Raw genomic sequence first — 20,260 nt, forward strand, 5'->3', positions numbered from 1 at the left:
CACTGACTGGGAGGGGAGAGCGCCCCCCACCCTATCGGGGTTAGCAATGACTAAGTGGATTCCCCTGCAAGCGGGCGGCAGAAAACCCCACGTTGCAGCGTGTGCATTGAACGTCGGCTTTGTGACCCTGCAATTTTCCTTCCCAGACTGGGGGTGGGGGGTCTCCCCCAGAAATGCTCACCACTCAGAAGGCGGACCTGGGTTATTAGTTTGGAAGAAGTCTCAGGCGAGTGAACCCAGGTCACATGATTTTTAAACCACTCCTGATTTTTCACGCGAGTCACGTGTTTTTAAAGCTCATCTCGTGAGTGTGAATTTCGGGGGCGATTCGTTTGCGCGGCTGACAAGGCGGGGGGAAATTCAGGGTTAATTCTACTGAGTTCCCAGCTGGGGAGAGAGCAGCAGGAAGTGGGGGACACAATAACCTAGGGACCTTCCTGTGCCAGCCCCCCTGGGCTCGCCTCGGAGTCACTGCCTGCAGCGTGTGTGGACAGGGGCTGAATCCCCGTCTGCAGCCCCAGGGTCCCGGAGGGAATCGCCCTGGCCGGAGCGGTGAGTGGGGTGGGGAGTCCCAGTGAGAGGGTCAGGCAATGGGTGCAAGCAGCCAAGAAGAGCAAATGAGAAAAGGGCTGTGGGTCGGGATTGAGGGGCACTGGCAGGGCTGTGGGTCGGGATTGAGGGGCACTGGCAGGGCTGTGGGGGAGCTGCCGGTAGCTGCCAGCTGTACAGTGACTAGACTATTTCGCAGACCCAGTTCAGGTGGTCCCAGGGTAGGGGTGCGCCTCCTCGACAGAGGGGCTCCAGAAGGAGGAGCGGGAACTGCTCCCCAAGGGGCTGGAGCTTGGGGGCTGCTAATGGGGCTGATTGTGCTCCAGCAGGGCCCACTCTTTGTGGGAGCGCCTGTGGGCTCTAGTTGCAGGGTTTGATCCCTAAGGTACCCTGACCTGACTGGGTCTGGTCCTTGACCCTGTTTCCCTTCCAGATTTGCACCGGCTGTCCAGTCCGCATGAAGAGGGGAGTGATGGAGGGCAGGATCTCCTGCCCTGGCTCCTTATGCCCAGCTTCCAGGTGAGCTGCTGCCGAGCCATCCTCCTAGGTTTGCTAGCCTACCAAACCCTCCTCTCCCTTCTCCTCTATTTCTACTCCATCTGTCCCCTTTATGCCCTATCCACAGGGTAGGCGACTTGGCAGACCCTTCTCATGAGCTCAGGGGTAGCAGGAGGTCACGCAAGGGCAATCTCTCCTGTGGGGCCACTGGTTTTCCCCTCCCACCCCACTGAGAAGCAGTTGTTGCACATTGGTGATTGTACGCCACAGATCTCCCCTCTGTGCCTGACCTAGCGAGGACAGGAGTCGGTCCCAGCCCGTTTTGCGGAGCCTTGGTTGTTCAGCTCAAGCTGTAGCAGCCAGGGCCGGCTTCAGGCCCCAGCACGCCAAGCGCGTGCTTGGGGCAGCACACCGTGGGGGGCGCTCTGCTAGTTGCCAGGAGGGCGGCAGGCAGCTCCAGTGGACGTGCCTGCGGAGGGTCCGCTGGTCCTGCGGCTCCGGTGGAGCATCCACAGGCACGCCTGCGGGAGGTCCACCGGAGCCGCGGGACCAGCAGACCCTCCGCAGCCAAGTCTGCAGGAGATCCACTGGAGCCGTGAGACCGGCGAGCGGCAAAGTGCCCCCCGCGGCGTGCTGCCATGCTTAGGGCGGTGAAATGGCTGGAGCTGGCCCTTGTAGCAGCGTGCGCTCTTAGTTCTGCAGGTGCCTGGTGTGTTGGCTGAGATGGTGGCCATCACATCATGTTGCTTGGAGATGACGCCTCTCTGCTTAGCCACACAGCATGAGCTGAAGGCAGGAATCCCAGCTCCCTCCACCTGCTGGGGAATGGGCTGGCTTCTCCACGGGCCTGGGTATGAAGTTGTGGGGAGATTGTGAGGTGGTGCAGTTGGTTCAGGGAAGCAAAGGTAGCACAGTGAAAGAGTGAGAGAGACCATACCTTGGAGAGAGGGGTACCCTGGAGGAGACAGTTCAGGGATGGGCAGACAGACCGAAATATACACACCTGTTTTGTCCAAATCCCACAATCCTTTGTGCCCTCAGAGAATCGTGGGGCGGGGGGAGAGTTTAGCCATTTTATGGCGTGTGGACCAAAATGGAGGCTGAGAAGCAGCAAGGCATTGTGGAGGAGCAAAGCTGTAATCAGGTGGCTATCAGCTTCTCCGTTCTGAGCCAGCCAAAGCGCTTGTGAGATCACAGCTTGAGGCTACAAGTGGCGAGTTGCAGCACTCTCAGCCTCTGGAGATCACTACAGCATGAATCGTCCCGGCCGGGTCTACAGGGGTGCAGCCTCTGTCTTGGCCACTCACAGACAGGAGACTGTTTTAAGCCGTAGCCAATCTGAGTGCAAAGCCCAGGAGGCTGTAGAGGGGAGGTACTTTGGTTTGGGTCAGCTCTTCAAAATCTTTCCCTTTGCCAGCCAACATGATCTCCCTGACTGGAGTTATGTCTTTATCCACCTTGCTTAGAGAGGACAGGTTTGGTACCAGGAGCCGGTTAGCAAGGACCATAGGATTTAGAGAGATATGGGGTGCACCGGAGTCTCTCACCACTTCCTCTCAGGTTTCACTCCCACTTCCACATGTTGGAAAGGTCTCGGTAGTCCACCATGTTCCCACAGAGCAGCCCTGGCTCTCTAACAAGATTGATTTAGCTCACTGAGTAGAAAGGGAAAAGGTAACTCGATCACAGTCTATAACCACCTTTGTGGGGAGGAGATTCTTGAGGACAGGGGACTCCGTTAACCTAGTAGACAAAGTAGGAGCAAGATCCAAAGTCTTGAAGTGGAAGTTAGATTACTTTAGCCTGGAAGTAAGGTGCACATTTTAAACAGGGAGCGTGATTAACCAGCTTCTCAAAGGACGGAGTCTTGAAATCCGGATGGAACCTCTCCTTCTAAAATGTATGCTCTAGTTCAACCACAAGTGATTGGACTGGATACAAGAATTCCTGAGTGATTCCTCTCACCTGAGTCATACAGGGGGTTGGATGATATGATCAGAACAGTCCTTTCTGGCTTCGATATACAGCTCTTTTGACTCTGTTATAGAAGCATATCCCCTCTCATCCTTTCCTGCCCCAGCCCACTTCTTTGTAATCTCTCTCTTCCAAAACTGACACCAAGGAAACCTCTCGCTGCTTCTTTGCCTCCTTGGGGTTTCGCCACAAGCTTTCTGTGCTGCCCCTTGTGGCTCATGCACTGATTTTGTGGCGGGAAAGGAATTGGTACAGTAAGTTCTGATGTGGGGCCCTTGTGGTTCCAGGTGGCGGTGACATTCAAGAAGGTGGCCGTGTGCTTCCGCAAGGAAGAGTGGGGTGACCTGGACGAAGGGCAGAGGCAGCTCTACGGGGCAACTTCCACGAGCATTATGAGACTCTGACTTCTCTGGGTGAGAAGTTGCTTCTTCTCAAGGATTAGGAGCAGGGAGGGGTGCATCTGCACACTGAACTGCCCAGGGCAACTGCTCTGGGGTCATCTCCATTCTCGGAAGGGACTCTAGTCAGTTAGCAAGTTTTAAGATGGCTTAATAGTTTCCATTTGCTTGAGCCTCTCCCTAGCCTCTTTGTGTGTGCATCCTTGACTCCCCTACAGGGGAGTGGCCCATCTCTCCCCACTGGCATCTCACTGCCCCAGTGGGTCCCCATGAACTCCCCCCTCTTGGATACTGCTTCTCCCAGCAGAGAACATGGTCAAGGTTAAAATCTGGAAGCATTCCCTGTATCAAGCCCCCATGGGAGATTTCACCAAGCGCCGTCTTGACTGTTTCCTTCCCTGTCAGCAGGATTCCCTGTCCCTGACCTGACCATGACCTCCTGGATGGAGGGAGGGGAAGATCCGAGGGTCCCGGATCTCCAGGGCACCGAGGAAAAGGAGATCCCAAGAGGTGCCCGCACAGGTGAGGAATGAGCGACACCAGCTCAGAGACCATCCAGGAGTGAAGGAAAAAGCTGGGATCCCAGCAAAGCCCGAGGAAGCCCCCCAATTCTGTCTCCTCTTGCTCAGTATCGTCCCAGCTGGTGCCCTGTCCTCATAGCAGGTGTCACATCTGGATCCCATCTGCTCTGCCTGACTCCGGCAGGAGCCCTCACCTCCCCCAGCCTTTCTCTGAGGACTCAGCCGGTCTATGGAGGCAGAACCTCCTCTCCTCTGCCCTCAGGGAAAGGTTTGAGGGATTCACTTCCTGCCCATCAGGTTTTCTGCTCAGTGACAAACCCCTTTGCTGCCCCCTCTCTATCCAGCGCCGGGAACAAGCCCCTGCTGGACTCTCTCTCTCTCTCTCTCCCCCTCTCCCAGCAGGTGCCGGGACGGTGAGTGAAAACGAAGAGGAGAATCACCAGCAGGAAGGGCCTATGGGAGCGAAGCCACACAGGACATCCCAGAGCCTCAAGCAGGGAGAGGCCGTTGAGAGCCAGGGTGGGGCGGGGCTGGGACAGGGGAAGGCCCAGGCTAAATCTGCACCCCAGGCACGGCACAGGCGGGTGGGCCGTGTCATCTGTGGCGACTGCGGGAAGACCTTTGTGAAGAACTATGATCTCTTCAAGCACCAGCGGGTCCACACAGGAGAGAAACCCTACAGCTGCCCTGAATGCGGGAGGAGCTTTGCCTTCCACTCCACCCTCAGCAAACACCAGCACATCCACACCGGCGCCAGGCCCTTCCAGTGCACTGAGTGTGGGAAGAGTTTCCGGCAGAAAGGCCACCTGACCCGCCATGGCCGCATCCATGCCGGGTTAAAGCCCTACATCTGTGCTCACTGCGGGGCAGCCTACAGCAGCCGCACCAACTTGCTGCGCCACCAGAGCGGCCACACGGGGGAGCTGCCCTACAAGTGCACAGAGTGCGGCCGGCGCTTCGGGGAGATCGCCGCCCTTGTGGCACATCTGGTGGCGCACTCCGGGGAGCGGGCCCACAAGTGCCCCGAGTGCGGGAAGAGCTTCCGACGCGGCTCGTCGCTGACGGAGCACCGGCGGGTGCACACTGGGGAGAAGCCCCACGTCTGCCCCCAGTGCGGGGAGAGCTTCATGCGCCGCGCCACCTTCAACGACCACGTGCGCGGCCACTCGGGGGAGCGGCCGAACGTCTGCGACGTCTGCGGAAAGAGCTTCACCAAGCGGCACTCGCTGCTGCAGCACCAGCGGTCCCACACCGGAGAGAAGCCTCACCAGTGCCCTGACTGCCCCAAGAGCTTCATCGCCAGCTCCGCTCTGGTGCAGCACCGCCGGATCCACACCGGTGAGACGCCCTACCGCTGCGAGGAGTGTGGGCGCAGCTTCAGCCAGCGCTCGGTGCTGACCACGCACCGGCGACTGCACACCGGCGAGCGGCCCTACAAGTGCGGCCAGTGCGGCAAAGGCTTCAGCCAGAGCTCGGCGCTGACCCAGCACCGCCGCACTCACACGGGGGAGTCGCCTTATGGCTGTGCCCAGTGTGGGCGGAACTTCAGTGGCATGTCAGCCCTCAAGCGGCACCACCGGACCCACACCGGTGAACGGCCCTTCCGCTGCGGCCAGTGCGGAAAGGGCTTCAAGCAGAGCTCCACGCTGGTCCAGCACACCAGGATCCACACGCAGGAGAGGCCCTTCTCCTGCACCCATTGTGGCAAGAACTTCAGCCAGCGGTCAGCTCTCGCCAAGCACCAGCGGACTCATGCCAAGGAGAGCGACGGCTCCCACGAGGCCGTGGGGACGCGGTTCTACAAAGACCCCTTCGTTCAGCCGGGGGAGGGCAGCACCGAGCCTGAGGAGGTGGTGGTGGTGCTCCCGCCAGGGACGTGGGATTGTGAGATGCCCCCCGGGGTGAAGGAGGAGCCGGGGACACCCCTGCAGATGAAGGAGGAACTGGAGCTGCCTCAGCATATTCATGGTGGGCCCTATCGGGTTAAACAGGAGCAGCCGGAGCTGCCACAGGAAATTAAAGAGGAGCCAGCGCCCCCCCTGCAGATTAAAGTGGAGCCTGAATGAAGGGAAGATTTTTGAGAGGGGCTGGATTGAGGGTGTGGCCGTCGGATGGTGGAATAGGAATTAGACATGGAGGGGCTTTTTTCAGGGACACTGAGGCACCCGCCTACCCAGACAGCCGGGGACAAGATGGAGGGGTCAGAGCCTGGGATGTCGGAATAAAAAAATGAAACACAAACTTTATGAAGGAAAAATGTGAAGAGCAGGTACATTCTGCTTCAAAGGGGTCCCAGGCATCCCCTCCTCACTGGATTTGGCCAACAAAGTGCCCCAGGTTGGGGTTGTTTTCCCCCTTCCCCACTTGGCAGGGATCATTAACCCTTCCTAGGCCCAGCTTGGCTCCTAATGATAGAGCTGTAGCATTTTCAGCCTTGGTAATGGAGACCCCTGGCTGTGTGCCGCCCACGCCTAGATGAGAGTGAAAAAATGCTTTTCATCAGGGGTTTTGTGTGTTGGTTTTCTCTTTCTTATTTCTCCCCGGTCAATAAACAGGATCTTGGTGAAGACGAACTCTTCTCTGTAGTGTGGTAACCCTCAGAAACCCCACTTATGTACCAGGAGCCCACTGTGCCCAATGCTGTACAAACACATGCCAAAAAAGCAGTTACCAAAGCACAGATTGGACTGTGGAGATGGAGGGGGGTGATTGCCAACATGCTGGCAGGGGACACAGGGTGTTGAGGGGAAGAAAATAAAAATGCCGTCCTCCACGGTACTGCGAGTTATAAAAGGCCTTGGGGAGGCTGCAAGGATTGTCTTCAAAATAGATCTGTGGATGGCACAGTACGCCAGCCTATAAAGTAAATAGACTCTCCTCACTGTAATGTCTGAGACTTGCTCCACAGGACGCGCTTGTGAATATGTCACTGCAGCTTTCTGGTTACTGATCTTGGCATAGAGCTTCCTTGAGCCACCATGGAGCCTTCCTGGCCCCACCAGGCCCATTTCCCACCATTTCCAACAGCCACAGACACCTCCCCACCCACCAGGCCAATTTCCCGCCATTTCCAATGACATGGGCCCCGGCTTTTGAACTGCCCGCCATTTGCAACTGCCACAGACCCGTCAGGCCTGCGGCCCTCCCCAGAGTCTGTTGAGGGGAGTGGGAGTGGGCTTCACAACAGGTGGGCTCCATAGCTGATCATTCATGTCAAAATATTGCACAAACCATGAGGCGGGAAAGGGAAGAGACTCCTGTACCCCTTGATGCTGTATGGGATGGGGAGGGGATGAGGAAGTGACTAAGAACATCCAGGAGTGGATTGAAACGGGACACCAGGGTTCAAGCCCGAGCCCTTGGGAAGAGATGTGTGATCGGTACCGAACATAACTGCCAGGATCTCTCTTTTAAGGCCTAAATGCAGCCGGGCACCATCTCAGCCCAGAACTCCCAGTACAACATTGGGGTCAGCAGTGGCTGAGAGGGGAGAGCGGCCCCCCACAGTGTGGGGATTGTAACCTGAGAGAGGTCATTAGTGGGCCAACAATGGGAAGCAGAACCGCATTCCCCCAAAGAAGCCCCTGCATCCGTCAGTGTGACCATGGAGGGATATAGGCGCGAGAAGTAGGAGTGTGAGTGGTACAGCACCCCCAGGTTTTGCTCCCCTGCTGCCCACGGTCCTGGCTGCTGGCCGTGCTGCCTGGGGTTCCAGCTGCTGGCTCCGCTGCCAGCCCCAGGTCCCACGAAGCCGCCAGCCCTTCGCTGCCAGCCCTGCATGTTGGGTGGCGGCCCTGTGCCCGAGGGCTCCACTGCTTCACCTCATTCAGGGTCCTGGTGGCTGGCCCCTAGCTGAGGCCCCAGCATCTGCTGTCCTACCCCTGTCCACATCCCCCCTCCCAGAGCCAAGGCCCTGCTCCTGGCCCCAGATCTAGGGGGCAGTAAGGGGCATGGACAGGGGTTAGAGGATTGCAGCTCAGCACCCCCCATTCCAAAAACTGTTACAATGCCACTGTGCAGGGAGGGCTGGTGAGGGGAAATTCCCAATGGAGTTGCTGGCTCTCCGGGGGAGTCTATATCCCAGATCCTCCGTTATTCCGACTCGGGCCCAGATCCTCAAAGATATTTAGCCTCCTAACATCCGTTGAAATCTTCCTCTTGCAACCAGTGCTGACCCCAGGGCCCCAAATCACTGGAAGTTAGGAGACTAAATACCTTGGGCCTGGGCTGTGGTGCACAGAGCCAGCAGGGATGGGCTCACTCCTCAGAAACATTTCACAGTGTTTCCCGATCTGGGAAGTTAATGGGTTAAAACCACCAATCTCCCAAACCTGCCTGTGCCAGAAGCGGGGACTGTAATAGCGCTGGGACCTTCCTGTCCAGCCCCCTGCATCCTGGACTCAGAGTCACTCTTGTGCATCCCTGCAGCATCCCCAGGTCAGGGCCCAGAGGAATCAACCCAGCTGGCCAGCGGGGTGGTGGGGGGAGGACCAGGTGCTGGGCAGACACAGAGAGCAGCAACCAGAGGCGGCTCCAGGGGAGGGAGAGAAACAGCAGCAGAGGCAGGAAATCGCTGCCTGGAGGCTGGAAAGAAGCAGCCAGGATTGAGGAGCAGAGGTGGGGGAGTTTGCGGGGCCCACGGCAACTCCAAGCCAGAGCTCTTAGCCTGGAAACCCCAGAAGCCTTGAGGGTTGCAGCACAGTGGGGCCTCAGCTCTCAGTTGTGCTTTCCCTGTGTGGCTAGGATGCATGCTCCCCTGTTCTCCCCCGTTCTCTCGTCCTCCCAGGCTCCCCTGTTCTCTTGTCCTCCCAGGCTCTGCTTGAATCCTGCTTGCAGTTCGGTCAAGCTGGGCAGGAAGTGGTCTCAGACAAGATGGATTCCCCGAGCCTCCAGCTGGTGCGACTGAAGGGTGTATCCCAGGAGGAACTTCCAGGGCTGTGGAGCGTGCCGTCCCAGGAGCCCCAGGAGCGGCGGGAAAGGGGTACTGAGCAGGGCGGTCGGGATGAGGTGGGACAGCAGCTGAGCGAGCACCTTAGGGATAAGACTGGTGACAAGGGGGCAGCCCTGCAAGGGGAAAGTGGGTGCCAAGGGCTAAGCCTGACTCCAGCATGTGGAAGCAGAAGGTTTTGTCTAGAAGGGGGCAGATACCTGCATTAGGACCCCCCACATAATACATTCTTCACATTCCCCCCCCGCTTCCCAGATCACCTTCCACCCCAGATATTCAAGGAGACCGACGACGGGCAGGAGTCTGTGTCATTGACCCCCATGGTCGCCTTCCAGGTGAGCTGCGTGGTCACCCCATCCTCACTGTAGAAGGATGGAGCTCAGCGTCTCTCTGAGGGCAGGGGATGGGGCCGTTAACTGGTTCCTCTCTGAGGCTTGGAGGGATCATTCAAAAGCCCCCTGGGCCCCGATCCTGCTCTGTCTGTGACTTTATTTTGAACAGCAGTAGAGTGCTGGATCCTGAGGCACTGAAATCTGTTGCACAAGCCCACTGGCTACAGCAAGAGAGGGATTCAGTCCTAATCTGGGAGCAGGGAGAATTCTTTGACTTGTGAATATCATCCCATCACCTTCACTCTTTAAACTCCTTCCCTACGGTTCTTGCTCCCATCCCTCTATCCCCTTTCTCTGCCTCACTCCCCCTCTTCCTCCCTCCCTGACACTTCTTCCTCATCCCTGCTTCCCCCTGCTGTCAGATAGGACTGTGGGGTCTCTTGTGGTTCCAGGCGCTGGTGGGGTTCGAGGAGGTGGCCGTGTATTTCTCCTGGGAGGAGTGGGGGCTCCTGGATGAAGGGCAGAGGCAGCTCTACAGGGACGTCATGCAGGAGAATTACCAGACTCTGATCTCGCTGGGTGAGGCGCCGCTGCCCCTCGGGGATCAGGAGCGGGTGGGCGGTTCAGAAGTGCCCGTGGTGGTTTTGGCCCATCAGATAAGTTATCTATGCGGGGTTAGACCTAGGTTTTATTTTTGTCATCTGCCGGCATCCAGCTCACCTGTGCGTGGGAATCCCTGACTCTCCTGTGGGGTGCAGCCCATCTGCCCCCAGACGTCTCATTGTCCCAAAAGGTCCCTGTGAACATATCCCCCCTGCTTGGATCCTGCACTCCATCCAACAGTGAGCGGGGCCAGGGTTAAAACAAGGGCACATTCTTTGTGAGCCCTTGGATGAGATTTCACCAAGCGCCGTCTCGCCTGTTTCCTTCCCCGCCAGCAGGAGTCCCTGTCCCTGACCCAGCCGCAATCTCCTGGATGGAGCAAGGGGAAGAACCGAGGGTCCTGGATCTCCAGGGCTGTGAGGAAAGGGAGATCATGAGAGGCGCCGGCGCAGGTGAAGAATGAGCGACACCAGCTCCGGTACTGTCCGGGAGAGAAGGGAAAAGCTGGGAACGCCCACCCAGTTCTGTCTCGGTTACTATGGCAACACTCACAGGCCCTGTTCAGGATCTGGGTCCCACTGAGCACAAAGACAGACAAGCATAAAGACAGACATGGTGCCTGCCCCAAGGAGATTACCCCTTTGAACAACAAAGGACAGGCGAAGGGGATGGGTGAACAGGGTCTGGTTGAGATCTCTAGACAGGTTAGACCCTAACAATGCAGGGCCAGATCCCCAGCTGGTGTAAACGAGTGTTACTCCATGGGCGTGAATGGAGTGGTGCTAATTTATACCCACTGAGAATCTGGACCCATAGACTCCAGTGGAATTACAGCCAGTATATACTGGCTGGGGATTTGGCCCATTCTCTTCCCTGCATCGGGGTCAGCACTGACTGCATGAAGAGAACGACCCTTACTGAGCCCCTTTCCCGCCCCCACTCCATGCAGCACAGCGCGCCCTACTGATCAATGCTGAGGCAAGCTACTGGATGCTCTCTCTCTACGTTCTATGTGAGCCATTCGATCCAAGTCACTGTCGTGGTTCTGCTGAGCTGTGGTAATGTCCAGCTTCTTAAATGAGGGGTTCCCGTGAGATGAGCCTGTTTCTGATCCCAGTGGAGATATTGAAGCACATGGTCAGACCCTGGCTGGATTCTTTCTTTCTCCTCGCAGGTGCCGGGAGGGAAAAACCCCGACAGGAAGGGCCTGCAGGAGTGGAGCTGCACAGGACGTCCCAGAGCCCAGAGCGGGGAGAGGCATCCGGTGACATGGGATGGCAGCAGAGGAAGCCATCTCAGAAGGAAAAACCCAAGACCGGTGGTCACCTGCAGGCAAGAGAGGGGCCCATCATCTGTGGGGATTGTGGGAAAAGCTTTGGGAAGAGCTCAGAGTTGGTCAAACACCAGCGCACGCACACAGGCGAGAGGCCCTACCAGTGCCCTGACTGTGGGAGGAGCTTTGCCATCCGCTCCAACCTCCTCCGCCATCAGCGCATCCACACCGGCACCAGGCCTTACCCATGTGCCGAGTGCGGGAAGAGTTTCCGCCACAAGGAGCACCTGACCCGCCACGGCCGTGTCCATGCTGGGTTGAAACCCTACGTCTGCGCTCACTGCGGGGCAGCCTACAGCAGCCGCACCAACTTGCTGCGGCACCAGAGCTGCCACATGGGGGAGCTGCCATACAAGTGCACGGAGTGCGGCCGGCACTTCGGGGAGATCACCGCCCTGGTGGCGCATCTGGTGGTGCACTCCGGGGAGCGGGCCCACAAGTGCCCCGAGTGCGGGAAGAACTTCCGGCGCGGCTCGTCGCTGACGGAGCACCGGCGGGTGCACACCGGGGAGAAGCCCCACGTCTGCTCCCAGTGCGGGAAGGGGTTCATGCGGCGCTCCATCCTCAATGGGCACTGGCGCACCCACACCGGTGAGCGGCCCAATGCCTGCAGGGAGTGCGGCAAAGGGTTCACCCAGCGGTCGTCCCTGCTGCAACACCAGCGCACCCACCGGGGCGAAAGACCCTACCCGTGTCCCCAGTGTGGGAAGAGCTTCAGCCAGAGATCGGCGCTGACCACCCACCGGCGGCTGCACACCGGGGAGCGGCCCTTCCACTGCGCCCAGTGCGGGAAGAGCTTCAACCAGAGCTCGGCGCTGATCCAGCACCACCGCACCCACACCGGCGAGACCCCCCATCGCTGTGGGGACTGTGGGAAGGGCTTCGGGGACCGCTCGGCCCTCAAGCGGCACCGGCGCACCCACACGGGCGAGCGGCCCTACTGCTGCACCCAGTGCAGCAAGAGCTTCAAGCAGAGCTCGGCGCTGACGCAGCACGTTCGCATCCACACCGGGGAGCGGCCCTATGTCTGCCCCCTCTGTGGGAGGGGATTCTCTCAGGGCTCAGCTCTGGCGCAGCACCAGAGGACTCATGCCAAGGAGAGGGGCCTGTCGGATATTCCCACTGCCAGCCGCCTGTACAGGGATCCCTTCATCCGGCCAGGGGATGTGGAGGAGGGGCAGCAGGACTGCCCCTGGGGACATGGTGCACCCAGCCAGGCTGAAAGAGAAGCTGCAGTGATAGAATCATAGATATGTAGGACTCAAAGAGACCTCAAGAGGTCATCAATTCCAGGCTCCTGCGCTGAGATAGGGCCAGGTAACCCTATTCCTGGCAGGTGTTTGTCCCACCTGTTCTTAAAAACCTCCAGTGATGAGGATTCCACAACCTCTCTCGGGAGCCTATTGCAGAGTTTAACTACCCTTAAAATTAGAAAGTTTTCCCTAATATCTAACCTAAATCTCCCTTGCTGCAGATCAAGCCCATTACTCTTTGTCCTTCCTTCAGTGGACAGGGAGAACAAATGATCTTCATCCTCTTTATAACAACCCTTAACATATTTAAAGACTGTTATCAGGTCCCCTCTCAGTCTTCTTTTCTCTAGACTTAACATGCCCAGTTTCTTAAGAGTTCTTCTAGGTTAGGTTTCTGAAACCTTGTATCATTTTTGTTGCTGTTCTCTAAACTCTCTAGAATTTATTGACATCTTTCTGTGGTGTCCAGGATTTGACACGGTTCTCCAGCTAAGGCCTCACTAGTGCCGAATGGAACAGGACAATTATCTCCTGAGTCTTATGTAAGTCACTCCTGTGAATCCACCCCAGAATGATACTAACCATTTTTGGTTATCTTAATTGGTTAGCACTCATCTTTATTGAATTTTATTGATGCAGGTGGGCAGGGTGAAGGGCTAGAGGCTGCATTTGGGCATCATGGGGAACAGGAGGACACATTTTGAGTCATTTCTACCAGGAAACCCGTCCTTGCTGGGGGCATGTCCCCCTCCCATACCCCTCTCCCACAAAGGATCATTAACCCTCACAGGCTCAGCCTGTCCCCTAAGGTCTGTGCCCATCCCATGGGGGCCCCGTCCCTTCACTCTCTTGGATCTCCCCAGATCTAGTCATCCTTCTCTGCTCCTTCCTCTCTCCTGGGGCCAAGGCCGGCGGTTCGCAGACTGATCCAAAGTCCATTGAAGTCAGTGGGAAGATTCCCATGGGCTTTAGGTCAGCTCATTAATTTCTCTGAGTCATAATTCAGATTATGAGCTCTTTGGGGCAGGGACTGTCTCTCACTGTGTGTCTGTGCATCGCCCGGCGCAATTCATTTATTTATAGATTCATTGATTCCAGTGCCAGAAAGGACCACTGTGATCATCTAGTCTGGCCTCCCATGTAACACAGGCCAGAGAACTTATTCGAAATAATTCCTGGAGCAGAGCTTTTAGAAAAACATACAATCTTGATTTTAAAATTGCCAGTGATGGAGAATCCACCATGACCCTTGGTAAATTGTTCCAGTGGTTAATTCCTCTCACTCTTAAAAATTTATGCCTTATTTCCAGTTTCAACTTCCAGCCATTGGCTCTTGTTATACCTTTATCTGCCAGACTGAAGAGCCCATTATCAAATTTCTGTTTCCCAAGTAGGTTCTTATGGAGTGTAATAATGCCTTCCCTTAAGCTTCTCTTTGTTAAGCTAAATAGATTGAACTCCTTGCATTTGTCACTGTAAGGCAGGTTTTCTAATCCTTTAATCATTCTTGTGGCTCTTCTCTGACTCCTTTCCAATTTATCCATACCCTTCTTGAATTGCGGGCACCAAAACTGGACACAGGATTTCAGCAACGGCTGCACCAGTGCCAAATACAGAGGTAAAATAACCTCTCTGCTCCTTCTTGAGATTCCCGTTTATGCATCTCAGGATTGCATTAGCCCTTTTGGTCACAACATCACACTAGGAGCTCATGCTCAGCTGATTATGCATGACAGCCCTCAAAACTTTTTCATTCATTGCTTCCTAGGAGAGAGTCCCCAATCCAGTAAGTTTCCTGAGGTGGAGGCCATCCAAACTATACAGCCCCTCTTGCCCACCGAAGATGGGCCAATGTTCTACAAAACCAAAACTCTACATCCTACACCACCTACCTAGCCAGGGGGTCACTTCCAGAATCTTTTGCCTTCCTTTGCTCCAGGGTCAGGAAGGATCTCAGAGAAGATCACTTAGGCCAGTGATTTTCAACCTATGGTCCGCAGACCCATTGGGGTTTGTAGACTATGGCTAAGGTGACTATGAAAATAAAGTTTCAGATCCCAGAAAACGCATTCCATTGTTATGATCAATCAAAAGTATGTGAATACTATAGATCGAAACCCAGAATTGTTGTTACCGTAGAGGTGCCCAGTTTAGCTCCCTTTCTTATGCCGTGTCAAATGCCATGTTGAGCCCATGCAACATTTATAATTGAATTCTGTTCAGTCCATTTTCAGTCCATGGACTACAGGTTGCATTTGCAAAGGGGCCTGCATCTCCATTCGAGATTTTTTAGGGGTCTGCAAATGAAAAAAAGGTTGAAAACCACTGACTTAGGCATTCTCCTTCTTCAGCACACTTCTCGTGTTCCGTGATGTCATCTACTCTCTGCAAGATATCCCATGAGATATCTGCAAAATATCCCACAGCACAGTGGGGACCTCAAGCTCAGTTGGGAGTGTGTGCAGTGCCTGGCACAATGGGAGCTCAGATCTCAGTCGGGGTCTGTGAAGCATCTGGCACAATGGGGCCCTAATTTCAGTTAGGACCAGTAAGCTCTAGTGCAATACACTCAGTAATAAATTTGGAGATCTCTCCACTAGAAATCAGACCAAGATTCATTCTATCTTTTAGTTTGCTTTGGTTCCGGTGGTTTCATATTTCCCATGGATGCCCACTCCTCCTCATATAGTTATCCATCTGATCCATCCATCCATTTGTTCCCACCCACCTATCCAACCAATTTATATTAGACCCATCCCCATACATACTGTCTAAGACCCTCCTAACTGGTTAGGTGTAATTTCTTGACACTCTAGTTGGTACGATTTTGTGCATTCAAATTTTAGTCTCACCACTAATTTAAGAGAAATCCTGTGTGTACAGAGCACATCAGCAAAGATTTTTTGATTTGTGCATAACTTTTCTAGAAAATTCAGTAAACAAGATGTCAATTTAAAAAGAAAAATCAGCTTCCTGGGTTGTTTTGCTTGTATTTTTGTCCTCAGATTGTTCCAGATTGTCTTGATTTTGTATCCAACTACCTTGAAATTTGTCCAGGTTCTGGGAGAGCCTCCCAGTAGGAGTAGTGGGGGCAAACAACCTGACTAGCTTGAAGATGGAGCTTGATACATTTATGAATGGAATTACTTGACAAGGTTGTCTATAGTAGGAAAGGACTGGACTCAGTGACCCAGGAGGTCATTTCCTCTCCTAGGTTCCTATGAGCGGGAAGAAATAAAAATATAGGCCTCTGTGATAAATCTGAGCGTGGTCTTTAATAATTACTTATGTGCTATCTGGAGCTGTCACTAGAGCTATACGTCCATACCATATAATGAAGTAGATATTTCACGCTAAGGGTGTGAAGGAGGGAGGAAACTTTTTCTACTAGTTGCCTAACAGCTTAAAATTTATAGATTCTAGTCTGACCTGTATAGCACAGGCCATTAATGCCACCTAGTTGTCCCTGTAACAATGTGTTGGATTGAAGCATCTTCCAGAAAGGCATCTCATCTAGATTTGAAGAGATGGAGAATGCGCCAGTCCCATTGGGAGTTTATTAACCTTTGCTTCACTCATTCCCAGTGGCTATAGCTAGAGTTGAGGGTGCAGAGTTAAGGTTGCATTGGGGGTGTGTGTGATGTGTATGTTCCTTAACTCTATATCCAGATTTTCAGTGGGTTAAGTTTAGCCACTCTCAACATTCTGGAAAGGCCTAAGACACCAGTGAGGTACCTAAATTCTGCCCTATCAAAATTTTTCATTTAGCTGAAGAGCAGCTAGTCTTTATGAAGGCCAGGAAGAGCTCAGCTGGGTTAGAGAGCTGGAGCAAGGCTTCTGTGGTAGAGGAAAGAACTGAGTTATTAGGCAACTCCCAGTGTCCATCACAGCCCTGCAGCCAATACAGAACTGCTTTCCATTCCCTCCCCAAACTCCTCCCACATATTCTTTGCAACCTCCCGGAACGTCTCCATACCCCATTCACTCCACCCCTTCAGACAGCTTCCAAAATGGTAGCTGGACTTACACACAGCTATGAGACCCTACACTGCCCTGCACTCTTATCTTCCTTCTCACCAAGCTTTTTGTGTGTTGTTAATTGGTATTTAATAAAAACAGGCTCTGTGAAAGATAACCAGTCTTTGTCTTCTACACATGGTGTTTGCTGCTGGTAGTAATACATAGTGTTAGTTTGATCATTAGCGGACTGCAAATCCCAGTCAGGAATCATCACAATTTTCATGCAAGGTGGCAAGTTAACAAAGCATGACAGAGTGCTGTATAGAAAAACACATCATTGATGCTCATTGACAAAATGTTGCCTCAAAGCCTCCCTGATTCGAATAATCTCCCGTTGTGCCCCTCAAATAAACCTGGTATTTGGCTGCTCATATTCAGCATACAGGCAATCCTGCCTCCATGCTCCACCCCAGGGGAAACTTTTCACCCTTAGCCTCACAAATATTATGGAGTGCGCAGCAGGCTACTATGACCATGGGAATATTTTCTTCATTTTGGTCTAACCTGTTATAAAGGCAGCGCCAGCATGCTTTTAATCTACTAAAGGCACATCCTACAGTCGGTCTGCACCTGTTCAATCTATTGTTGAAGTGCCCCCTGCTACTGTCCAGGTTTCCTGTGTAAGGTTTATGAGCCATGGGAGCAAAGAGTACACTGGGTCTCCCAGGATCACTATGTGCATTTCAGCATCCCCCGCTGGACTTTTCTGGTCTGAAAAGAAAGTCCCCGCTTCCAGCTTTCTGTACAGGCCAGTGTTCCTGAAGATGGACATATCGTACACCTTCCTGAACCACCCCACGTTGATGGTAGTGAAACACCCACGGTGAGCCATAAGTGCCTGCAATACCATAGACAAGTACCCCTTTCTGTTGATGTACTCTGTCACAAGATGGTCCGGGGCCAAAATTGGAATATGCGTGCCATCTATCGCCCTGCCGCAGTTAGGGAATCCCATTGCCGCAAAGCCCTTCACTATTTCATGCACATTGCCAAGAATCACAGTCCTTCATAGCAGGATTAGCTGCTGCCAGAACGGTCCACTTCCTGACTCCAAACTCATTTGCGACTGACCAGTAGCAGTCTGGAGTCATCTTCCTCCTTCTCCTTCAAATGCCTCCTCAAAACACTCCTTTACTGCGATGCGTATAAAAAACTTGACAACAGTTAGGCTGCTGGTGCACTGAAACCACTGCTGATCCCACTGACCAGTATTATCTCATTGGTTCCTTGTACTGCCCTGTCTGCCTCTGCTGTCTTTTGCTTTAAACTCATATTGTACGCCCCCCGGGTGCAGTGGATGTCTTTTTGTTTTGTGTTTGTACTATGCCTAGAACAGTGGGACCCTGGGCCATGACTGGGGCCCCTAGGAACTTCCATAATACACCTCATAGACTTCAAGGCCAGAAGGGATCATCTAGCCTGACTTGCACGTTACAGGCCACGGAACCTTCCCCACCCCCTCCCATAATAGACCCCTAACCTGTGGCTGAGCTGCTGAAGTCCTCCAATCATGAGTTAAAGACTTACAAGTTACAGAGAATTCACCATTTATACTAGTTTAAGCCTGCAAGTGACCAGGGCCCCAAGCTGCAGAGGAAGGCAAAAAATGGCCCCAGGGTCTCTGCCTATCTGACCCAGGGGAAAAATTCTTCCTGATCTCAAATATGTCTTCTCTCTTCTGTGTTGTGTCTTTTGCTCTTTACACAACAATAATCTGAAGGAATCACAGCTGGGTTCCAAATAATTGTGTGTTCTAAATATGCGCTAGAAGGGCATGCATTTAACAGCTTGTGTAGGCTGAGCTCTGGGACTCCTGGTATCCCTCTATCCCTCCATAAGCTCCCTGGATGATCTCCTCCCATCCTCTCTATTTCCCTGCAATCCCCAAACCCTCCAATGCCAGGGCCTCTGTATGCCCCCTTCCCCTATATCCTCCCCAAATTCCCTCCCCTCACAAGGGGTTGTGTGTCCCCCATTCTGCATATACTAGGGTGCCCCCGTGAGGGATTCTGTCTGCCCTCCATTTCCCCATACCAGGATCCTCTATTCTCCCCACTGTGCCAGGGCTCTGTCCCCCCCGATTTCCTCTTCCCCCATAGCAGGATTCCATTCTTCCCACCACACCAGAGGCTCTGTCTGGCTCCCGCCAGGGAAATACATCCTTCTGCGCTGACTGCTTCTGAAACGCAGCACAGTGAGCGAGCGCTCCCGCACTATTTACAGGGATAGGAGCCTGTTCCTGCACACTACACTGGGCCTGGTCTACTGGACAACTTCCAATCCAGACCAGAGGCCTATCTGGAAGAGATGCTTTAGGCCAGTGGCTTTCAACCTTTCCAGACGACTGGACGCCTTTAAGGAGTCTGATTTGGCTTGTGTACCCCCAGGTTACACCTCACTAGCTTGCTTACAAAATCAGACATAAAAATACAGACGTGTCACAGCCGCACTATTACTGAACACTTGCTGACTTTCTCATTTTTATCATATAATTATAAAATTATATACTGACTTTGTGATGTACTGACTTCGCTGGTGCTTTTTTTGTAGCCTGTTGTAAAACTGGGCAAATATCTGGATGAGCTGATGTACCCCCCAGAAGACCTCCGCATAGCCCTGGCTGCAAATCACTGCTGTAGGCAAACACAAGTGATTGGGCTCAACAGAGGTAACTGGGTGAGATTCTCTGGCCCATGCTATGCAGGAGGTCAAAGTAGATCGGGATGGCCAACCTGAGCATGAAAAGGAGCCAGAATTTACCAATGGACATTGCCAAAGAGCCACAGTAATACGTCAGCAGCCCCTCATCAGCTTCCCCCCCACCCTGCTTCCAGCACCTCCCACCCACCTTCAGGCCTGCCAGTCAGCACCTCCCCCTCCCCCTCCCCACACCTCCCAATCAGCTGTTTTGTGGCATGCAGGAGGCTCTGAGGGGGAAGGGTAGAAGCGAGGGCACAGCAGACTCAGGGGAGGGGACATGGCCTGTGGCAGAGCAAGGGGTTCAACAATGAGCACCCCCTGGCACATTGGAAAGTTGGCGCCAGTAGCTCCAGCCCGAGTTGGTGCCTATACAAGGAGCCACATATTAACTTCTGACGAGCTGCATATGGCTCCAGAGCCACAGGTTGGCCACCCCTGGAGCAGGGGCGGCTCCAGGCCCCAGCATGCCAAGCGCTTGCTTGGGGTGGCATGCCGCGGGGGGTGCTCTGCCCATCGCAGGAAAAGTGGCAGGCAGGCCGCCTTCAGCGGCATGCCTGCGGAGGGTCCATTGGTCCCGCGGCTCCGGTGGACCTCCTGCAGGCGTGCCTGCGGAGGGTCTGCTGGTCTCGCGGCTCCGGTGGACCTCCTGCAGAAGTGCCTGCGGGGGGTCCGCTGGTCCCGCAGCTTCGGTGGAGCCGCGGGACCAGCGGACCCTCCACAGACACACCTGTGGGAGGTCCACCAGAGCCACGGGATCAGCGACTGGCAGAGCGCCCCCCGCGGCATGCCGCGGTGCTTGGGGAGGTGAAATGTCTGGAGCTGCCCCTGCCTTGGAGTAGATGATCAGATTCCTTCTGCCTTAAGATCCATGAATCTTCCCTTCACTTCCGTGACCCTTTCTCTCTCCCTCTTCTCTCTCCACTCCTCTACCCCTCTTCTGTCTCTCTCTTCTACCTTTTCTTTCCTCTTCCTATCCCCCCAACCCCTCGCTCTCATCCTCCCTGTCTCAATCACATTCACACCCTCTCCTGTCTCGCCTCCTCCCCCTGTCCTGGTGTTGCTGCCTGTGATTTGTTCTTTGCCTCTGGGAAAGCCCAATCAGGGATCCGCTTCCTCCCAGCTCCTCCTTCT

At 54.3% G+C, this 20,260-nt stretch overlaps 1 protein-coding gene across 1 annotated transcript; it reads left to right on the top strand.

Annotated features, from left to right (window-relative positions):
- Window positions 1-310: 310 nt before the first annotated feature.
- On the top strand, window positions 311-16,528 carry LOC127051297 (zinc finger protein 184-like). The gene is made up of 10 exons (XM_050953385.1): window positions 311-552; window positions 983-1,068; window positions 3,309-3,434; window positions 3,825-3,941; window positions 4,340-6,003; window positions 8,684-8,921; window positions 9,144-9,223; window positions 9,673-9,799; window positions 10,159-10,275; window positions 10,998-16,528. Exons 4-10 carry the CDS (start codon window positions 3,851-3,853, stop codon window positions 12,404-12,406), a joined length of 3,726 nt encoding a protein of 1,241 aa, XP_050809342.1. The 5' UTR covers window positions 311-552; window positions 983-1,068; window positions 3,309-3,434; window positions 3,825-3,850; the 3' UTR covers window positions 12,407-16,528.
- The last annotated feature ends 3,732 nt before the right edge of the window (window positions 16,529-20,260 follow it).

This window comes from Gopherus flavomarginatus, chromosome 5, assembly GCF_025201925.1.
Source record: "Gopherus flavomarginatus isolate rGopFla2 chromosome 5, rGopFla2.mat.asm, whole genome shotgun sequence".
NCBI classification, from domain to species: Eukaryota; Metazoa; Chordata; order Testudines; family Testudinidae; genus Gopherus; species Gopherus flavomarginatus.

Bases quoted from the DNA above. Each gene is read 5' to 3' on its own strand.
- LOC127051297 (XM_050953385.1), top strand. From the start codon at position 3,851: ATGACCTCCTGGATGGAGGGAGGGGAAGATCCGAGGGTCCCGGATCTC. The intron at 9,224-9,672 runs GTGAGCTGCGTG...TTGTGGTTCCAG, and splicing joins CCCCCATGGTCGCCTTCCAG to GCGCTGGTGGGGTTCGAGGA. The intron at 9,800-10,158 runs GTGAGGCGCCGC...CTTCCCCGCCAG, and splicing joins CCAGACTCTGATCTCGCTGG to CAGGAGTCCCTGTCCCTGAC.